Source organism: Tenrec ecaudatus, unplaced genomic scaffold (assembly GCF_050624435.1).
Source record: "Tenrec ecaudatus isolate mTenEca1 unplaced genomic scaffold, mTenEca1.hap1 Scaffold_170, whole genome shotgun sequence".
Classification (NCBI taxonomy): Eukaryota; Metazoa; Chordata; class Mammalia; order Afrosoricida; family Tenrecidae; genus Tenrec; species Tenrec ecaudatus.
This window is the reverse complement of record NW_027458068.1, coordinates 197,599-214,910: the sequence shown is the minus strand read 5'-3', so window position 1 is coordinate 214,910 and position 17,312 is coordinate 197,599. Positions and strand designations below refer to the sequence as shown.

The following is a 17,312-nucleotide window of genomic DNA, read 5'->3' as shown; positions in this document are numbered from 1 at the left end:
CCACTTCTCTGTTGCCCATCCCCCAGAGAGGAGGTTTTATGTAGAGCCTTGTGATTGGTTCCCCCTTTCTACCGCTCCTTCCCTCCCGGTATCGCCACTCTCACCACTGGTCCTGAGAGGTTCATCTGTCCTAGATTCCCTGTGTTTCTAGTTCCCATCTGTACCGCTGTGTATCCTTTGGATTAACCAGGTTTGCAAGGTAGAATTGGGATCATGATAGTTGGGAGGAAGCATTTAAGAACTAGAGGAAGGTTGTGAGTTTCATTATTGCTACATTGAACCCTGGGTGACTCATCTCCTCCCCACTACTCCTCTGCAAGGGATGTCCAGTGGTCTACAGATGGGCATTGGGTTCCCATCACGCACTCCCCTCAAATTTTTCCCCCGCCTTTGTTGCTGGAAACCTGGTCCCCTCAGCCCTTCATGATCCGTTGGTATGCTGCTTCCATGTGGGCTTTGTTGCTTCTGGGATAGATGGCCGCTTGTTTACTTTCAAGCCTTTAAGACCCCAGACACTATATCTCTCGATAGCCAGGCACCATGAGCCTTCTTCACCACTTACTTATGCACACATTCGTCTTCAGCGTTTATGTGGAGAAGGTGATCACACAATGATGGTTTTGTTCTTTGGTGTCTGTTATCTGATCCCTTCAACATCTCGTGATCACACAGGCTTTTGTGCTTCTTCTCTGTGGGCTTTTTTGCTTCTCAGTTAGATGGCCGCTTGTTTGCCTTCAAACCTTTAAGACCCCAGATGCTATATCTTTTTGATAGCCGGGCACCATCAGCTTTTTTCACCACATTTGCTAATGCACACATCTGTCTTCAGCGATCATGTCGGGAAGGTGGGTGTCATGGAATGACCTGAGCAAGGTGCTATTGTATTGAGGGAGTATGCGCAAGGAGGCCCAATGTCCATCTGCTACCCTACTACTGAACCTATAAATAATGTACCTAGGTCTATTTTCCCCATAATTATAAAAATATTTACATATGTACATGTCTGTATTTAGGCTTCTATGTATGTCCTTTGCCTCCTACTCCTTTCCTCTATTTCCTTACGCTTTCCTCCTGTCCCACTACCATGTTCAGCCTTCATTCTGGTTTCAATAATTCCTTTCAGTTACCTTGCCCTTGGTCACTCCCTACCAGTCCTCCCATCCCCTCCGTCCACTAGTTTTAAACCACTCGTTGTTCCCTGTCCCTGTGTTGGCCAACACCTCCTCCCTTCCCCTACCTCCCACACTTTCATGTGCCTCTTCCGGGACCGTTGGTCCCGCTATTTTCTTCTCACATTGTTTGTCCAGCCTATCTTATCTAGGTGGACCTGCTGATATAGTAATATGTGCATACAAATGCAGATGGCATTCGAAAGCACCAAAGTGGCACATAAGAACATGGCGTCGACAGCAGCAACACCAACACGCTGATAAACAAAAAAGCCACTAACATACAAAATTTAAAAGAAGAGAAAGAAAAAAAAGCCAAAAAAACCAAAACACCTGTTAGTAGTTCGAGGTATGTTTATTGACCTTCAGGAGTGTTTTCTGTATGAGTCTGATGGGGTGCCACATCCTGGCCCCAAAGTCCATTCTTTATACTCCCTCGGGACATCCTTGCTCTGCTTCCCCCGCCACTCCATTGCACGCCCCCAGTGTTTTGCCTCAGTGTGGTGGGGTCAGCTCAGTCGCACATCCCCCACTGTGTCTCAGGTGCTGTCCCATGTAGGGCCATGGGTCAGTGCAGGATGTTGCATCTCGCCATGGGGCCAGCTATATGGTCCTCTCTGTACATTGGGCCCTTCGAGCCGGGCTATCGTCCTCTGAGCTTGGTGGACCCAGGTGTGCTCCGTACCGTTCTTCCTCCTTCCTTTGCTTCAGCTTTCCTCTGGTTGTACCACAATCAATTTTAGTGCACTTTCTTCTTCCTTATAATCATTGTTATTCATGGTTTAATTTGTTTTAATTGTGGTAAAAATATACACAACTAAATATTCTCCAATTCAACAACTTCTATGTGTATAATTCAGTGTCATCAATTATACTTTTTGTGTTGTACAACCAATACTGATTTTTTTCCAAATTATTCCACCACCATTAACATAAACTCAATGCCCGCTAAGAAAATACTCTTCCTCCTTCATCTCTGCTAATCATTGTTCAAGTTTGTTTTCTTATTTTTCAAGTCTTCCTCATATAATATTCACAAATCATACACCACCATAATTAAATCACTTTTTAAAAGAGTTGTATATACATGTACATCATCACAATCAGTTCTAATGCTCCCTTCCCTCTCTTGTATTCATTGTTTGCTCCCTCAATACCCTCGTCCACCCCACCCCACCCCATCCCCAATTAGTCATTCTATCAGTTATTGTCTCTATGCATCCACTCCTTCTGTGCTGAACCTAACAAGAACAATAAAACAAAATGAAACAGAAAGAAAATCATAAGAATATAAAAACAAAAATAAAGAGTAAGGAAGAAAAGACTACTGACAATATTTTAAAAGCCAGAGAAAAAAAATTCTATCATGGAACAAGCAAGAAATACTTGAGCCTACAGCAAATTCAGAATGGTTCAAGAGGGAGGTCAACTGATCAAGTATCATATCACACCATGGTTCAATCCACTGCCTTAAATTAGAAACTGTCACTGCCTGCTAGCAAAGCAGTTTGAGTTCCTCACCTTTGGCTAGAAGGGATCTGCCAGAGGCTTAATCTGACCAGATACTCTGCAGATGGACTCTGGGCTCTCATTTCCTCCACAGCCTTCTATAAATTGGGTGTTCACAATTTAAGCTCGGATACTTTTCTCTTCATCATATTTGGATGCTGTTATCATCATCTTTGAATCACACAGACCAGTGGACTTAATTGATGTCTCAATTAAAGGGCTGTTTGAATACAAGCCTTTAAGAACCCAGACACTATTCCAATTGATAGCTGAGCACCATCTGCTTTTTTTTAACCACACTTTGCTGTAACACCCTTATCTTCAGTGATCTTTTCATGACGGCAAGTATCGAACAGGGCCATGTTATAAGAACTGTTCCCAGATTGGGGCTAGAATCACAGGGGAAGCCAGAATCCATCTGCTTGTCCATGGGTTACAAACGGCTCTGCTTTACTTTGGCGGTTACATTATAACAAATACAAAAAACAAATCACCCAAACAACTGCTCCCTCCAAATAAAAACCAAGAAAAACAGTGTTAATCATCCCCCTGGGAAAAGGCCATTGTATTGATATTATCCAAATCACTTATGATCCACAGTGTTTAATGCTTTTACATAATAAAACATAGACAAAATCTTTTCTTTGTATGTTCTATTTTCAGCCAAGATCCATCTAATATCAGCTATGATATCTATTATAAAATATCCTCTTCTGAATCTAACTTGAACTTTTGGCAGTTCTCTGCCAATGTATTGCTGCAAATGTTTCTATATCATCTTGAGCCTAATTTTACTTGTGTGCAATGTCAATGATATTGTTCAATAATTTCTACATTCCATTGTATCATCTTTTGGGGGGTACTAAGAATGTATGATGCGTATGGTTCTCTTCTAATTAGCTTAGATTAGTGAATGCTTCCAGTACTATATCCATTTGCTACAATATCTCAATTAGAATTCTGTCAACTCCTGAAACCTTGCTTTTCACCAAAGAGTTCAATGTAGTTTGGACTTCTTCCTTCAATACCATTCGTTCTTGATCATGTACACCTCCTTAAATGATTGGATGTCATCTAATTCTTTTTAGTACAGTGACTCTGGACCAATGAGCACAATTCAACCAATATGCAACATCAACATAAATGGGGGAAATACTGATATTGTAAAGGGTTTCATTTTTCTTAGATCCACAATCAATTCTCATGGAAGCAGTAGTCAAGAAAGCAAACAGCATACTGCATTGGACCAATCTGCTGCAAAAGACCTCTTTAAAATGTTAAAATTCAAAAATGTCTTGAAAGCTAAGGTGGGTCTGACTCAAGCCATGGTATTTTCAGGACATTCATATGCATGTGAAACCTGGGCAATACATAAGGAATCCTGATGAATAATTGATAACTTTGAAATATGGCATTGGCAAAGAATACTAAATATATATCATGAACAGCAAGAACAAATACTCTTGAGAATCAAGAATGGCAAGATTTTATCTCTTGTAATCTGGACAAGTTATCTGGAGAGACCAGTCCCTATCATGCTTCGTAGAGAGTCAGTAGAAAAAAGGAATATCCTATAGGAGGCACACTGACACACATCTAAGGTGCAACTTTGGCTTCTCCTCTATGGAACAAAGAAGAGTGAAGAAAATCCAAATGCATGGGAACAATTAATCCAAGGGACTAAAGAGCCTCGACAACCCTGAGACCAGAAGATTGTTGCTTGGCTACATTGTTGCTTGGCTACCACTGCCAACTCCTCTGAAAGAGATCACCAGACAGTTCTAATCTTGCCCTTTCAGATTTGTTTTTGTTTCCCACACTCAAATAACATTGAAAAGGAACACAATTTGAGTCTCTCAAGGATGCCAAAGCTGCAGTTCCTTCACAATGTAAATCAAACAGTATAGAATTCTTTGGGGAAAGTTTAAGGAAGCAGAAACAATGCCTCCATACATACAGACATAGATGGAAGATGTGTCCAGAAACAACAACTTTGCATTTCTATGTTTTTTATTAATAAAGCTTCTATGATGGTTTTAGCCGTCATTTTTGGCTTACTTTCATATAGGAGAACAGGAGTTGTCCACAGAGAAACAAGAGGACATATGGCAGAAACTGAACAGCAGACAACTCAATCTCCTCTGTCACATCTTTCTTTTTCTCTGGCTTCCGAAGAGGTGGGTCCCATCCTCCCAAAGCCATTTTACTTGCTTCTTTCCTGTCGTCTTCTCTGCACTGTTCATCCATCTCATATGCATTTCCAATATTTTCCTTTCAACCTTTAAATGTACTTAAATATTTTCAAATGGATAATACAAACACTATTGTGTTAGAAAGGGTTCTCTGGTTTGTCTCTCAGGAATGAAGGTCTGGGTCAACTATGCTTTAGCCTTTAATTTCTCTTGGCCACACCTCTCTTCTTTCCTTTCTCATTCAAACCTCTGGAAAACAGTCATCCTTTCCTAGGTATTTCTTTACTTTCTACTCATTACTTTCTCCAAAGTTCTCTTATAAAGACCATTAACCTTAATTGCCAAATATGACTGATCCTTTAGTAACTAGCTGGACTGACCAGATAGTACATGGGATCTCTGAGAACTCTGTATTTTAAAAAGCTTTTGATATCTTGACATTCCAAGACCTCTCTAGCTACTCTTAATTGTTGCTTTTCAGTTGAATTCCCTAGTCTTTTCATCTGCTTGCCCATTAGAAATCAATGCTTCCTTGGGTTCTGTGTTCTCTTATCTTTCTTTTTGTACTCTCTTATTTGTCTTTCTCCTCACTCTTTTTATTTCACCTCAGTAATCTCATCCACTTTCAGAATTTATACCACCATTTGTTATATCCATAACACTTTTATTTCTATTTCCGCTTCTACCTCCATATACAACTCCGAATATCCAATTCACCTGAGTATTACTTCCATTGCATACCATCATCCACTCCTTTTTATTGTAGTAGAATATGCAATGGCTAATCACACAGAATTAATAATCAGATTGCTTGTGTGTTGAGTCTCAACTTTGCCACCTAAAAATCCTGAACAAATTGTTTTTCAGTATTTCTGTATCATGGAAAAATGGGTAACAATACCAAACCTCCTAATGTTCTTGTGAGGACAGAAGAGCAAAATGCAAGTCACTAGCACTTAGCTTAAAATATATTAGCTATTGTTAAGAATTGCTTGCTTGTATGGGCCATACCCAAACAAGCTAAACAGAAACCTGGTCATCTTCCTCTTCTTTCACCTCCTCCCACATGCAACAAGAGCAATAACGGGTGCCCTCAAGCTGATTGCAACTGACATCACTTCTCATGCACTATTCTTGGTAAAGAGCCCTGGTGGCTCAGTAGTTGAACACTGGGCTGCTAACACAAAGATCTGCTCCTCCAAAGGTTACAGCCTAGAAAACTATGGAGGCAGTTCTACTTTGGCATATTGGGTTGCTATATGTCAGAAATTGGCTTGATGGCATATAACAACATTCCATGTTCATGGATAAGACAATATTTTTAACATGGAAGTTCTTCCCAGAATGATCATAGATTCAAAGCAATCACAAATCCCCAGTAAATTATTTTGTGGGTATCAACAAACTAATTCTAAAGTTATATAGAGAGGGAACCAAAACCCGCTGTCATTGAGTTGATTCCAACTCACAACAACCCTTTATAGAATTTCCAGGGCTCTAAATTTTTATGAGAGCAGACCAGCCTTAACTTTTCCCTGAGTGTGGCAGTGCGACACTTACTTGACAGTGCCACCAGAGGTCCTGGAAAGCAAAAGAGTTAGAAAAACCAACACAGTATCTAAAAAGAAGAACACATCAGAAGACTGATGCTATATAACTTTAATACTTAATATGCCTCAAGCCAAACACAAAAATAAATTTACAATGCAGTAAGGACCTAACTGTGCATTCTAAAACCATAAATTCTTAGAAAAATTCAGAAACAACCACATCAGGCTTATTTTTTTAAAGTAGACTCACTAATAAAATAACAAATGTACAAATAGCAAAAGGCAAAAAATAAATGAATGTGATATCATAAAAATTTCAAAATTTTATCCACCAAAAAACTGTTACCAAAAATATGAAAAGACAAGCTACTAACTGGTAGAATATTTGGGGGAACTATATATCCACTAAGAATCTAATAACATATATATATGTAAAACTTAAACAACTTAACAGGAAAACAAATAAAATAGGTAAATGACTTGAATAAACACTTTACCAAAAAGGATATTCCAATGACCAACACACACATGAAAAGATGTTTAATATTATTAGCCACCAGAGAGGTGCAAATATAAACTACATGAGATGTGTTTTCACTCCCATTGGGATAACTATGGTGAGATAAAAACAAAATCAAACAGAAAATATGAAATGTTGGCAAGGATATGTGGAAATTGAAACTCTTACAACACAAATTGAAACGCACCACATCACTGGTATTTCAAATATCAACAGGGTCACTCAAGATGAATATGTTTCAGCAGAGCTTCCAGACTAAGAACAGACCACAAAAATGGAAGAGGCTGTTCAATTCTGAGGGCTAGCTACAGAAAACCTTATGAACAGCAGTGGCTTATAGTGATGGAAAATGACCCCCTCTAGTTGGAAGGCACTTAAAATGCAACTGAAGTATTGCCTCCTCAAAACAGAATCCACCATAATGATGTGGATGATGAAGTAAAGCTTTCAGGACCTTTATGTGCTGAGGCATGGCTCAAAATCAAAAGAAACAGCTGAAAATAGCTATTAATAATCAGAACTTGGAATATATGAAGTATGAATCTAGGAAAGCTATAAGATGTCAAAAGTGAAAATGGAATGCATAAAGATTGATATCCTAAAAAATTGATATCCTAAGCATTAGTGAGCTGAAATGTACTGGTATTGGCCATTTTGAGATTGACAATCACATAATTTACTGTACCAGGAATAATAAGGGCAAAAAGAATAGTATCATAATCTTCATCAAAGAGGAAATTGCAGGATCTATCTTAAAGCATAATGCTGATGTCATAGGATAATATCTATATGCCTACAAGGAAATCTAGTCAATACAAATAATATTAAAATTTACACACCAACAACTACAGATAGTGTTGATGAAACTGGGGGATTCTACTAAATTCTTCAGCCTGAAATTGATCAACCATGCAATGAAAATAGATTGCAAATGATAGGTGATTGGAATGCAGAAGTTTAAACAATGAAGAAGGAACAGTAGTTATAAAACATGGCCATAGGATAGAAATAACGCTGGAAATCATATGATAGAATTTTATAAGGCCAATGGCTTCTTCATTGCAAATACCCTTTTTCAACAACTTAAACAGCAACTGTATGTATACAGTTCAGCAACAGAATACAAAGGAATCAAACTGACTACATCTGTGGGAAAAAAGTATGAAGAAAGCTCATTATCAGCTATCAAAAGGAGGCCAGTTGTGGAACCAATTGAAACAAATTGCTCATTTGTAAATTCAGGTTGAAGGTGAAGAAAATTAAAACAAGTCCATGAGAGTCAAAATACAACCTTGAATATATCTCAGCTGAATTTCAACATCTGAAGAATAGATTTGCTGCACTGAACACTAGTGACAGAAGGTCTGATGAGCTGTGGTAGGACATCAAGAACATCATTTATGAAGACCACAAAAGGTCATTAAAAACACAAGAAAGAAAAAGTCAAAATGAATGTCAAAAGAGACTCAAACTTTCTCTTGAACACAGAATAGCTACAGCCCATGGAAGAAAAGATGAAGTAAAAGAGATGAACAGAAAATTTCAAAAGGCAGCCCGAGAAGACAAATTACTATGAAAAAATGTGCAAAGACTTGAATTTAGAAAACCAAAAAAGAATACACTCAACATATATGAAGTTGAAAGAACTGAAAACAACATTTAAGCCTCAAGTTATAATATTGAAGGATTCCATGAACAAAATATTGAATAATGCAGGAAACAACAAAAGACGATGGAGGGATTACACAGTCACTGTACCAAAAAGATTTGGTTGACATTCAATCATATCAGGTAGTAACCTATGATCAAGAACCTACGGTACTGATGGTCCAAGCTGTACTGAGGGTGTTACCAAAAAGCAAGGCTCCAGTATTTGACAGAATAGTAACTGACAAAATAAAAATTGAAATGTCTCAACAAGGTGATGAAGCACTGAAGAAAACTCAAAGATAGCTACCTGGCCAACTGACTACAGTATTTGTGTTGTGCCCATTTTGAAGAACAGCGAACCCACAGAGTCACAGTTTCCTTACTTCTTTGCATTGATGCCTGGGTTCTCGAGCTGCTTTTTGAAATCATACAGAAAATTTCAAACAATATTAATGTCACATGCAAGTAAAATGTTGATAATTCAAAAACAGCTGCATTGATAGTACATCGATAGGACACTGCCAGAAATTCAAGCCAAATTCAGAAGGACATGGCATAAGAAGTATCACTGCTGATGTCAGATGGATCAAGGCTAAAAGCAGAGACCACAAGAAAAGTGTTTCTTGTGTTTTATTGAATATGCAAAGGCATTCACCTATGTGAACCCTAACAAACTATGGTTAATATTCAGAAGAATGTGAATCCCAAAAGGTAAGTCGTTTGAAAAGAACTGAGAGGTTTAAAATCAGAAGAGGTCTGTCAGGGTAGTATACTTTCACAATTCTTATTCAATCTGTAAGCTGACCAAATAATTTGAGAAGCTGGTCTATATGAAGAAGTACACAGCAGCAGGAGTCGAGGAAGATTTATCAACAACCTGCAGTATGCAGATGACACAATCTGGCTTGCTGAAAATGAGGAGGACTTAAAGCACTTGCTGATTAAGATCAAAATGATTAGGGCAAAGAATGTACAGATGTGCTTTATACAATTGATGTGATAAGAGTTGTATGAGTCCCTAATAAATTGTTTTTTAAAAAAAGAATTGTATGAGCCCCCAATAAAATGATTTTTTTAAAAAAGAAGAACTTAAGTACGGATTACAATTCAATTTTAAGAAAACCAAAATCCTCAGAACTGGACATATAAACAACAGTAGGATAAAAGGAGAAAAGAACATTATCAAGGGTTTCAGTTTGTCTGGAATCATTTCATTCAGACAGCACACTGATAAATTGTTTTTAAAATCCTTTTCTTCCAACATTCGTTAAATACTACAGACATATCAGAAAAGATGCTGAGTACTAAAAAGGCCTTCTCAAGAGTATTACTGCTTGAAATGTTAATATAAACCTCTATGAAGACTTTTTCCTCTAATCCCAAGCAATACCTAAGAATAGCTTTCTCCTTAGAGAATTGCTCATTTCTAGGTTACTACTTTCTTTAGAGATGGAAGCGTACGTTTGCTTCTTGATTCTTCAGTCTTCCAATTTCGAACTATTCTCATCAATTCTCTATTTGAAAATGTTTGCAACTTCTTTCATGAACGATCTCAAAACTAGTACTTATAAGACTTTTTTCTACTGCTAAATCTCTTCAGTTCACACAGGTATTCAACTGATACCATTATTGATGTTGTTCCCTACTTATTCTTATCTTGCTAATGTTCCTCAAGTGAAATATCCCCAGGAAATTTTCAGAAAGGTGAAGAGGAGTTTAGAGATTGTGCAGTTATCCTTCACACTGCCCATTTCACTGATGAAAAATTGAGGCCTACAAAGTAAGTTACCTTGTTATGAGTAAAACTAGGCTTAGAACCCGGTTATCTTGACTTTCAATAGTATAGTATTCTTTCTACTATGCTGTTATTAGTCACCTTCTATTTCCATTTGTATCTCTTCAGGATGCCTAATACATACAAATCTCTCAGCAGATGTCAATAAAATAAGCATAAGCTTTTACGAGGAGGTACCCCCCAAAACCAAGAGCTTTTGTAGTACTCATTTTTTCATAGTGCTCATCCCTCCACCCCCCGCCAGGTGAGCATGGAGCAACTCGCACTTAATACACCCAGTGGCATTGCCTGGGAACGTTCTCTAGTCACAGTGAATTTTTTGTGTGTGAAAGCAGTTTTGCTTGAATCTTTCATTTTGGGGGGATGGCCGATTTAAGAGAACAGTGTACAGCTGTGAAATTTTGCTTTCTGCTCAGGAAAATTGCTGCAAAAACTGTTGTGATGTTGAACACAGCTAACAAAAGGAGTGCTGTGGGAAAAACTCAAGATGAGTAGTTTTCTCGTTTAAAAAAAGGTGCAATGTTGATTGATGACAAACTTTGTTCTGGGTGTCTGTCAACTCATAGTGCACTTGGGAGTTTGTTCCACCAGGTTAATCAAGTTTTCACATTGCAGAACAGTGTGCGACCAAAAAAAGGCCTGATTTGTGGCAGACAGGGGACTGGTTTTGCCACCACGACAATGCACCTGCTCATGCAGCCATCTCAATAGGCCAGTTTTTGTCAAAAAAAAAAAAAAAACTAGCATGCCTCTCTTGCCCCACGCACCTTACTCTCACGTGGCCTTGCTCCATGTGACTTCTTTTTGTTTCCAAGAATAAAGAGGGACATGAAAGGACAGCAATTTGATGAAGTTAGAAAAAGTGAAGAAAAAAACAAGGGAGGTACAGTCAGCCATCCAAACACGAGTTTGAAAAATATTTCCAAGAATGGAATTGCAGATTTGACAAATGTATTAAGTATAATGGAGGGTAGTTTGAAGGTGATAAGGTTGTTTTGTAAAAAATTTAAATACATAGCTTGAAAAAAGTTTTCATTTTGGGGGGAGAGTACCCCCTTGTACATAACAGGAAAATTGATTCAGGTACAGTCAGAAAGTAGGAAAGCAATTTTCTTACTTCTTTGCATGATGCCACCCTCCAGACCAGTTAATTGCTATTTTGCTCTTTCCATCAATCAGGCATTGGGCAGCTGTGATTGTAGCTCCTCCTACAGCTGCTGCACAGTCAAATATCCCTTCAGTGGCTGGGCAGTCATAACCTTAGGGCAAGAATCAGATTACTTTGTAAGAAATGAATTTTACAACAAGGAAAATGTGTTTGAGATGAGACAATTTACCGAAAAGTGACTGCGCTGGCATGAGCTGCAACTGAGACAGAAACATTCTAATAATAGGAAAAGGATTTTTAAAATATTAGAGCTTGAGAGAAAAAAAACCTTACACGTTAACTAGTCATAACCAATAGGTGAAGAAATTGAGGCCTGAGAAATGGTATCTCTTGCTTACATAGCAGAGAGTCAGGTCTGCAACTGAGGTTTCTTGATTCTCAGTCCAGTGTGCTTTCTACTAAACCATGGTGATAGCCATTTAGTTTTTAAAATGTAGTTGTTTAATAAAGGATACAGTAGAAAATTTAGCTAGGCCATAAACCTGTATTCAAGGACATCCAAGTCAGCACATACACAATCAGACTAGATATAGACACCACAATTAGAGCCTAACAGGGGTCCTGGTGGTTATGTTTGGAGCTGCTAACATAATAGTAAGGTCAGCAGTTTGAAACCACCAGAGGCTCCACAAGAAAAAGATGAGGCTTTCTACTCCCATGGAGATTTAGTTTCAGAAACGTAAAGGGGAAGTTCTATTATGTCCTATAGGGTTGCTATGAATCAGAATGAACTCAATGGCAGTATAGTTTGGGTTTCATTTTTTTTTTTTATGGTTTATCAGGGCCTAAACCATTGAAAGACTTTCCCCCATCTAATCCATCACTCAGTTTCACAAAACCCATACCGTTTTCTCAAATGATGTTACGTAGCTAAACCAAGAGATTAATGATTAACACATTATTTAACTGGAGATTTATTAAAAATCACAATACAAATTATAAATAATTAACTAGTTACAATCTATAGATGAAAGTGTTCTACCTCTCATCATTGTCTTGTTAGTCATTGTCTCATTAGAACCTTACCTAGCCCATATTCTATGGAGTCGGGGTGGTCATCATCACCATCTTGGCTGACCATCTGGAGATGCTGCAGATAGGCATCTGTATGAAAGGAGGCCATCTCCTCCATGGACGCCACTTTGGGCTTAACAATCCTAACAACAACAGAGAAAACAAAGGAATGTGAATGAGGCAGACCCAGATTATGTTAAAAGTTGTAAAGGAGTCAGCAATCTGAGCAGAAAATACAACTCTCAGATTCTGATTTCAGTAAGCTGAAGTGATACGCACAATGTGTTTTTCTATCGCACTATATAATCTATACTTCCTCACATCATGTTAATGTACTCACAATGTGAACAATAAGGGGATTGGTTTTCCTTTTGAGTTCATAGGTAGGTAAAAACGAAAGAATATTCATACTTAAAATAAAAATTTTAAATATGCATCAGAAAACTTGTGCTCCACAAGTTACAGCTTTTTTTAATTAATTAATTTATTTATTTATTTTAACAATTTATTGGGGCTGATACAATTCTTTTCACAGTTCATACATATACATACATCAATTGTATAAAGCACATCTGTACAGTCTTTGCCCTAATCATTTTTTTCTCTTTTCTTCTTTTACATTTTATTAGGGACTCAAACAACTCTTACCACAATCCATACATATACATACATCAATTGTATAAAGCACATCCATACATTCCCTGCCCCAATCATTCTCAAGGCATTTGCTCTCCACTTAAGCCCCTTGCATCAGGTCCTCTTTTTTCCCCCCCCCTCCCTCCCCATTCCCCCCTCCCTCATATGCCCTTGGTAATTTATACCTCGTTATTTTGTCATATCTTGCCCTATCCTGAAAGTTACAGCTTTAATGGCAAACCCATAGGCGGAAATGCTTTCATTTTCATTTGAAATACTTTCATTCCTAAGTGGCCATTATAATGCTTTCTGATAATTTTTCACTTCGGTTCTTGTTCCAGCTCTATATTTACTAGCTCAATAACCTTAGGTGAGCTATTTGACCACTCTGCAGCTCAAATTAACTCATCTGTAAAATGGGGATACATTATGAGATGCATATGGAGATTATACAACAACATATGAATATGCTTTATGTATCCCTATCATTATTAATATTAAGGGATAAAAGATAGGCAAAATAAAATGTAAAAGTCCCTTTACTTGTTCTCTCACGTCTGTTTCCAAGAGAAGGAACAGAAAGATTATAACCAGGCTTCACTCAGAATCCGTTAAACTCACAAGCAGTAATAAACAGGATTAAGTGAGAGAATAAAGGGAGTTCACCTAACAACAAAATTTACCACTCCCTACCACTAGGAGCCCTGGTTGTATAGTGGGTTATGCACTGAACTGATAACAAGTTCATACCCCAAATCTCAGAAATCCCAAATAGATGTTCTACTCTGTCCTACAGGATCACTAAGAGTCTGAATCAATTCTATTACAGCAGTTTGGATTTTTTTACCCCTGTCTGTCCCACATTTCCTCTTCCTGGCCTCACTACTGTCATTACGTTCTCTAGCCCTTGCCATTTAGGTCCAGAGTCATGGTGGCATAGTGGGTTACATACTAAGTTGCTAAGTGAAAGGTTGGCAATGAAAAACCACCAGGAGAAAGATGAGGCTTTCTACTCCCTTCAAGATTTACACTCACAGAGAGTCGGGGGAAGACGGCTGCCATACAGGTAGCTCACATCCAGAACTCAGTGAGTGGCGAAATTTAGGGGCCTAGTAGGGGTATCAAGTCTGTCTGTCGATTCCCAAGACAACTCAGAGTACTTCTCTGAAGCAGAAGCGGACACCCGTGGTCTCTTGCGTGATGCTCAGAGTGCCCACTCTGCTGGCACCACAGGGCAGCCAGGAGCATTGCGGAGGCAGCTGCCCTGCCTCGGCGCTCTGTGCAGAATCACCAGCTAGTACCCCCTACTCTGCCCATGATGCCCGGGGTCCCATGTGGGTGCTCCAGCCGGTATATCGCCCCCCTGCAGAGATTCATGCCCCATCTGGGCACCCCTTGCTGACCAGCCAGCCAGACGATCCCCGCCTCCTCCTGGGAGGCTCGTGCCCTGGCGCCACAGCATAATCAGGTAGATGGCAGATGATGCTGCCATGCCTTTGTGCTCCCACAAACCGCCAATCAAACTGCCTCCACTCCCAGAGGTCTCAACCCAAAGGTGCCCACCCCATCTCTGCGCTCCTCACAAATCGGCCATCCAGCTCCCTCCCTGGCTTTCTTCCCCCCACCATACATACATGCAATGCACACGCACACACAGAGGTTCCCATCCTGCCACACCGTTTCAGGCATGCCAGGGAGCGGACACAAGTCTGGCAGCATTTTCTGCAGTTGTAGCATAGGGACCCAGGCCTTTGGGACTTGCCTACTGCATTCTCCCTTCTCCCTGCTCAATCCACCCCACCCTCTGTGCTCCAAGCAATGGATCAGCACACCAGTAGCGGCCCCCCCTCCCACCCGCCTACCTGTGGGAAGTACTCCTAGCCAGAAGTAGATCACCCAATCCCCAACCCATCCCCAAAATATGTTCCCCTTCACTTGAGTCAACACTTTTTATCAGACCGCAGTGTGCATAGCTGCAAACAACAGCCCCTAAGGAGACCTGAAGGTGGCTGGAGCACAAACCGTAGTTCAAGGGGAGAGGGAAACCCCAGCAGGACAAAGGTGAAACACAACCTTACAAGGAAGTTGGCTAAAAGCAGCCTGCTGAAACACCAGTACCAACCTCCCAAAGAGAGAGCCCAGGGCTCTGAGACACCTGGGAAAATGGTACCTAGTTCCAATAAATCGACCAAACACCAGCAAGCTGCTACAACAGTTTCAACAAGAAAAGAGAAACAAAATCCAATGCCAGAAGACCACCTGGACCTACCACAGAAAGAAATCTTCAGGATGCTGCTTGGAGCTATACAGGACATGAGGGAAGCATTATAGAAAAAGGAGAAAATGATAGAGAAAATAAAGGCCATGCACCAAAGGGAAATACAGGAGTTAAAGGGCGAGATAACAAAAACTAACAGCAAACTCACGGACTTCGCCCAGATATGGAGGAGGCAGAGAACCTCACCAGTGACCTAGAGGATTCTCAAGAAGAATTTAATAAACATGAGAAAAAGTCTCACAAGCCCATCAGAGAAGCTGAAGAAAACCTCAGAGCTATGTCTGACGCTATGAGAAGGAACAACATCAGAACTATTGGCTTGCCGGAGGAATGCACATCAATGAAGCCAACATCCAAAATAGTGATGGAATGCTTGGAGGAAATTTTCCCTAGCTTAAAGAATGAAAACCAGGCAACTATCCAGGTGGCCGAAAGAATACCAGCTAGACAGAATCCCAATAAGAAGGCACCACGACATAAAGTTGTTAAACTAACTATGAGGAAAAGGGGAAAATTGTAAGAGCAGCTAGGGAAAAACTGGCAACCATATATAAAGGCAAGCAGATAAGAATATGCTCAGATCTATCAGCAGACACTATAAAAAGAGCAGACAATGGAGCAGCATATTCAGAAAATTGCAGGAAAATACTGCAAACCCAAGAATACTCTATCTTGCCAAATTAGCTATCAAAATTGATGGAGAAGTGAGAGTCTTCCTGGACAAGGAAAGTCTCAAAGAATATGCTAAAAGGAACCCAGCACTACAAAAGATCCTCGCCAACCCAGTATGGGCAGAAGAACAACGCTCACCAAGCACATGCAAGAGACCATCCCACAGAAGAACTCCAACCAGAGACCACCAAACGGAAAACAGCTCCCTAGATAACACAGGTTCAACAATGGAAAGAAGGCAAAAATGAACCACTAACACACATATGCACAACCCATGGAAAAGAAAGGGAGGTAAGAAAACACCCAACATAAGAGGGATAAAATGATATTACAGAGTCCACAAATAGATGTAATAACCCTGAATATCAATGGATTGAACTCGGGCTTTAAGAGATAGAGACTAACAGACTGGCTTAGAAAACACAATCCCTCCATCTGCTGCCTACAGGAGTCACATCTCAAGATTACAGACAAAAATAGGCTGGGAATCAAAGGCTAGAGAAAAACATACCACGCAAACAACAATTCAAAAAAGCAGGGGTTGCGATCCTAATCTCACATAAAATTGACCTCAAAGGACAAGGGACACTATATAATGCTCAAGGTAACAGTACACAAAGAACTACTATGCATTCTAAACATTTACTCACCAAACAAGTGTTCAGCAGAATATTTCAATCAAACGCTCCAAAAGATGAAAAAAGAAATTACAGCCTCAACAATTATGGTAGGTGACTTCAATACACTGCTCTCTGAGAAAGATCACTGGGAAAGAAGCTCAACAAGGAGGCTAAAGATCTAAACACTAAAATAAGACAATTTGACCTGATAGATATTTACAGAGCTCTCCACCCAAATACAAAAACAATCACATTCTTTTCAAGCCCACATGGCATATATTCAAGAGGACCACATGCTAGGGCGTAAGTCGAATCTACATAAATTTAAGCACATGGATACCACACAGACCTCTCTCTCTGACCACTGTGTGATAATATTGGAAATCAACAAAAGGAAGATAAAGAAATCAAGGGAAAAAATTGAAGAATGAATAACTCTATTGCAAAAGGAGTATACACTGGTTCAGATCAGAGATGAAATTAGGAAATTTCTAGAAACCAATGAGAATGAAAACATGACATACTAAAACTTATGGGAC

At 39.4% G+C, this 17,312-nt stretch overlaps 1 protein-coding gene across 2 annotated transcripts in view; it reads right to left on the bottom strand.

Annotated features, from left to right (window-relative positions):
- Positions 1-6,514: 6,514 nt before the first annotated feature.
- LOC142436136 (histone deacetylase 8-like) overlaps positions 6,515-17,312 on the bottom strand; it is an 82,471-nt gene continuing 71,673 nt past the window's right edge. For both annotated transcript variants that reach the window (XM_075540013.1, XM_075540017.1), the window contains 2 exons: positions 12,580-12,710; positions 6,515-11,644 (listed from right to left, as the gene is read on the bottom strand). In XM_075540013.1, coding sequence (XP_075396128.1) covers positions 11,499-11,644; positions 12,580-12,710 — 277 coding nt within the window. In that variant the 3' untranslated portion in view covers positions 6,515-11,498. The remainder of the gene's footprint in view (positions 11,645-12,579; positions 12,711-17,312) is intronic.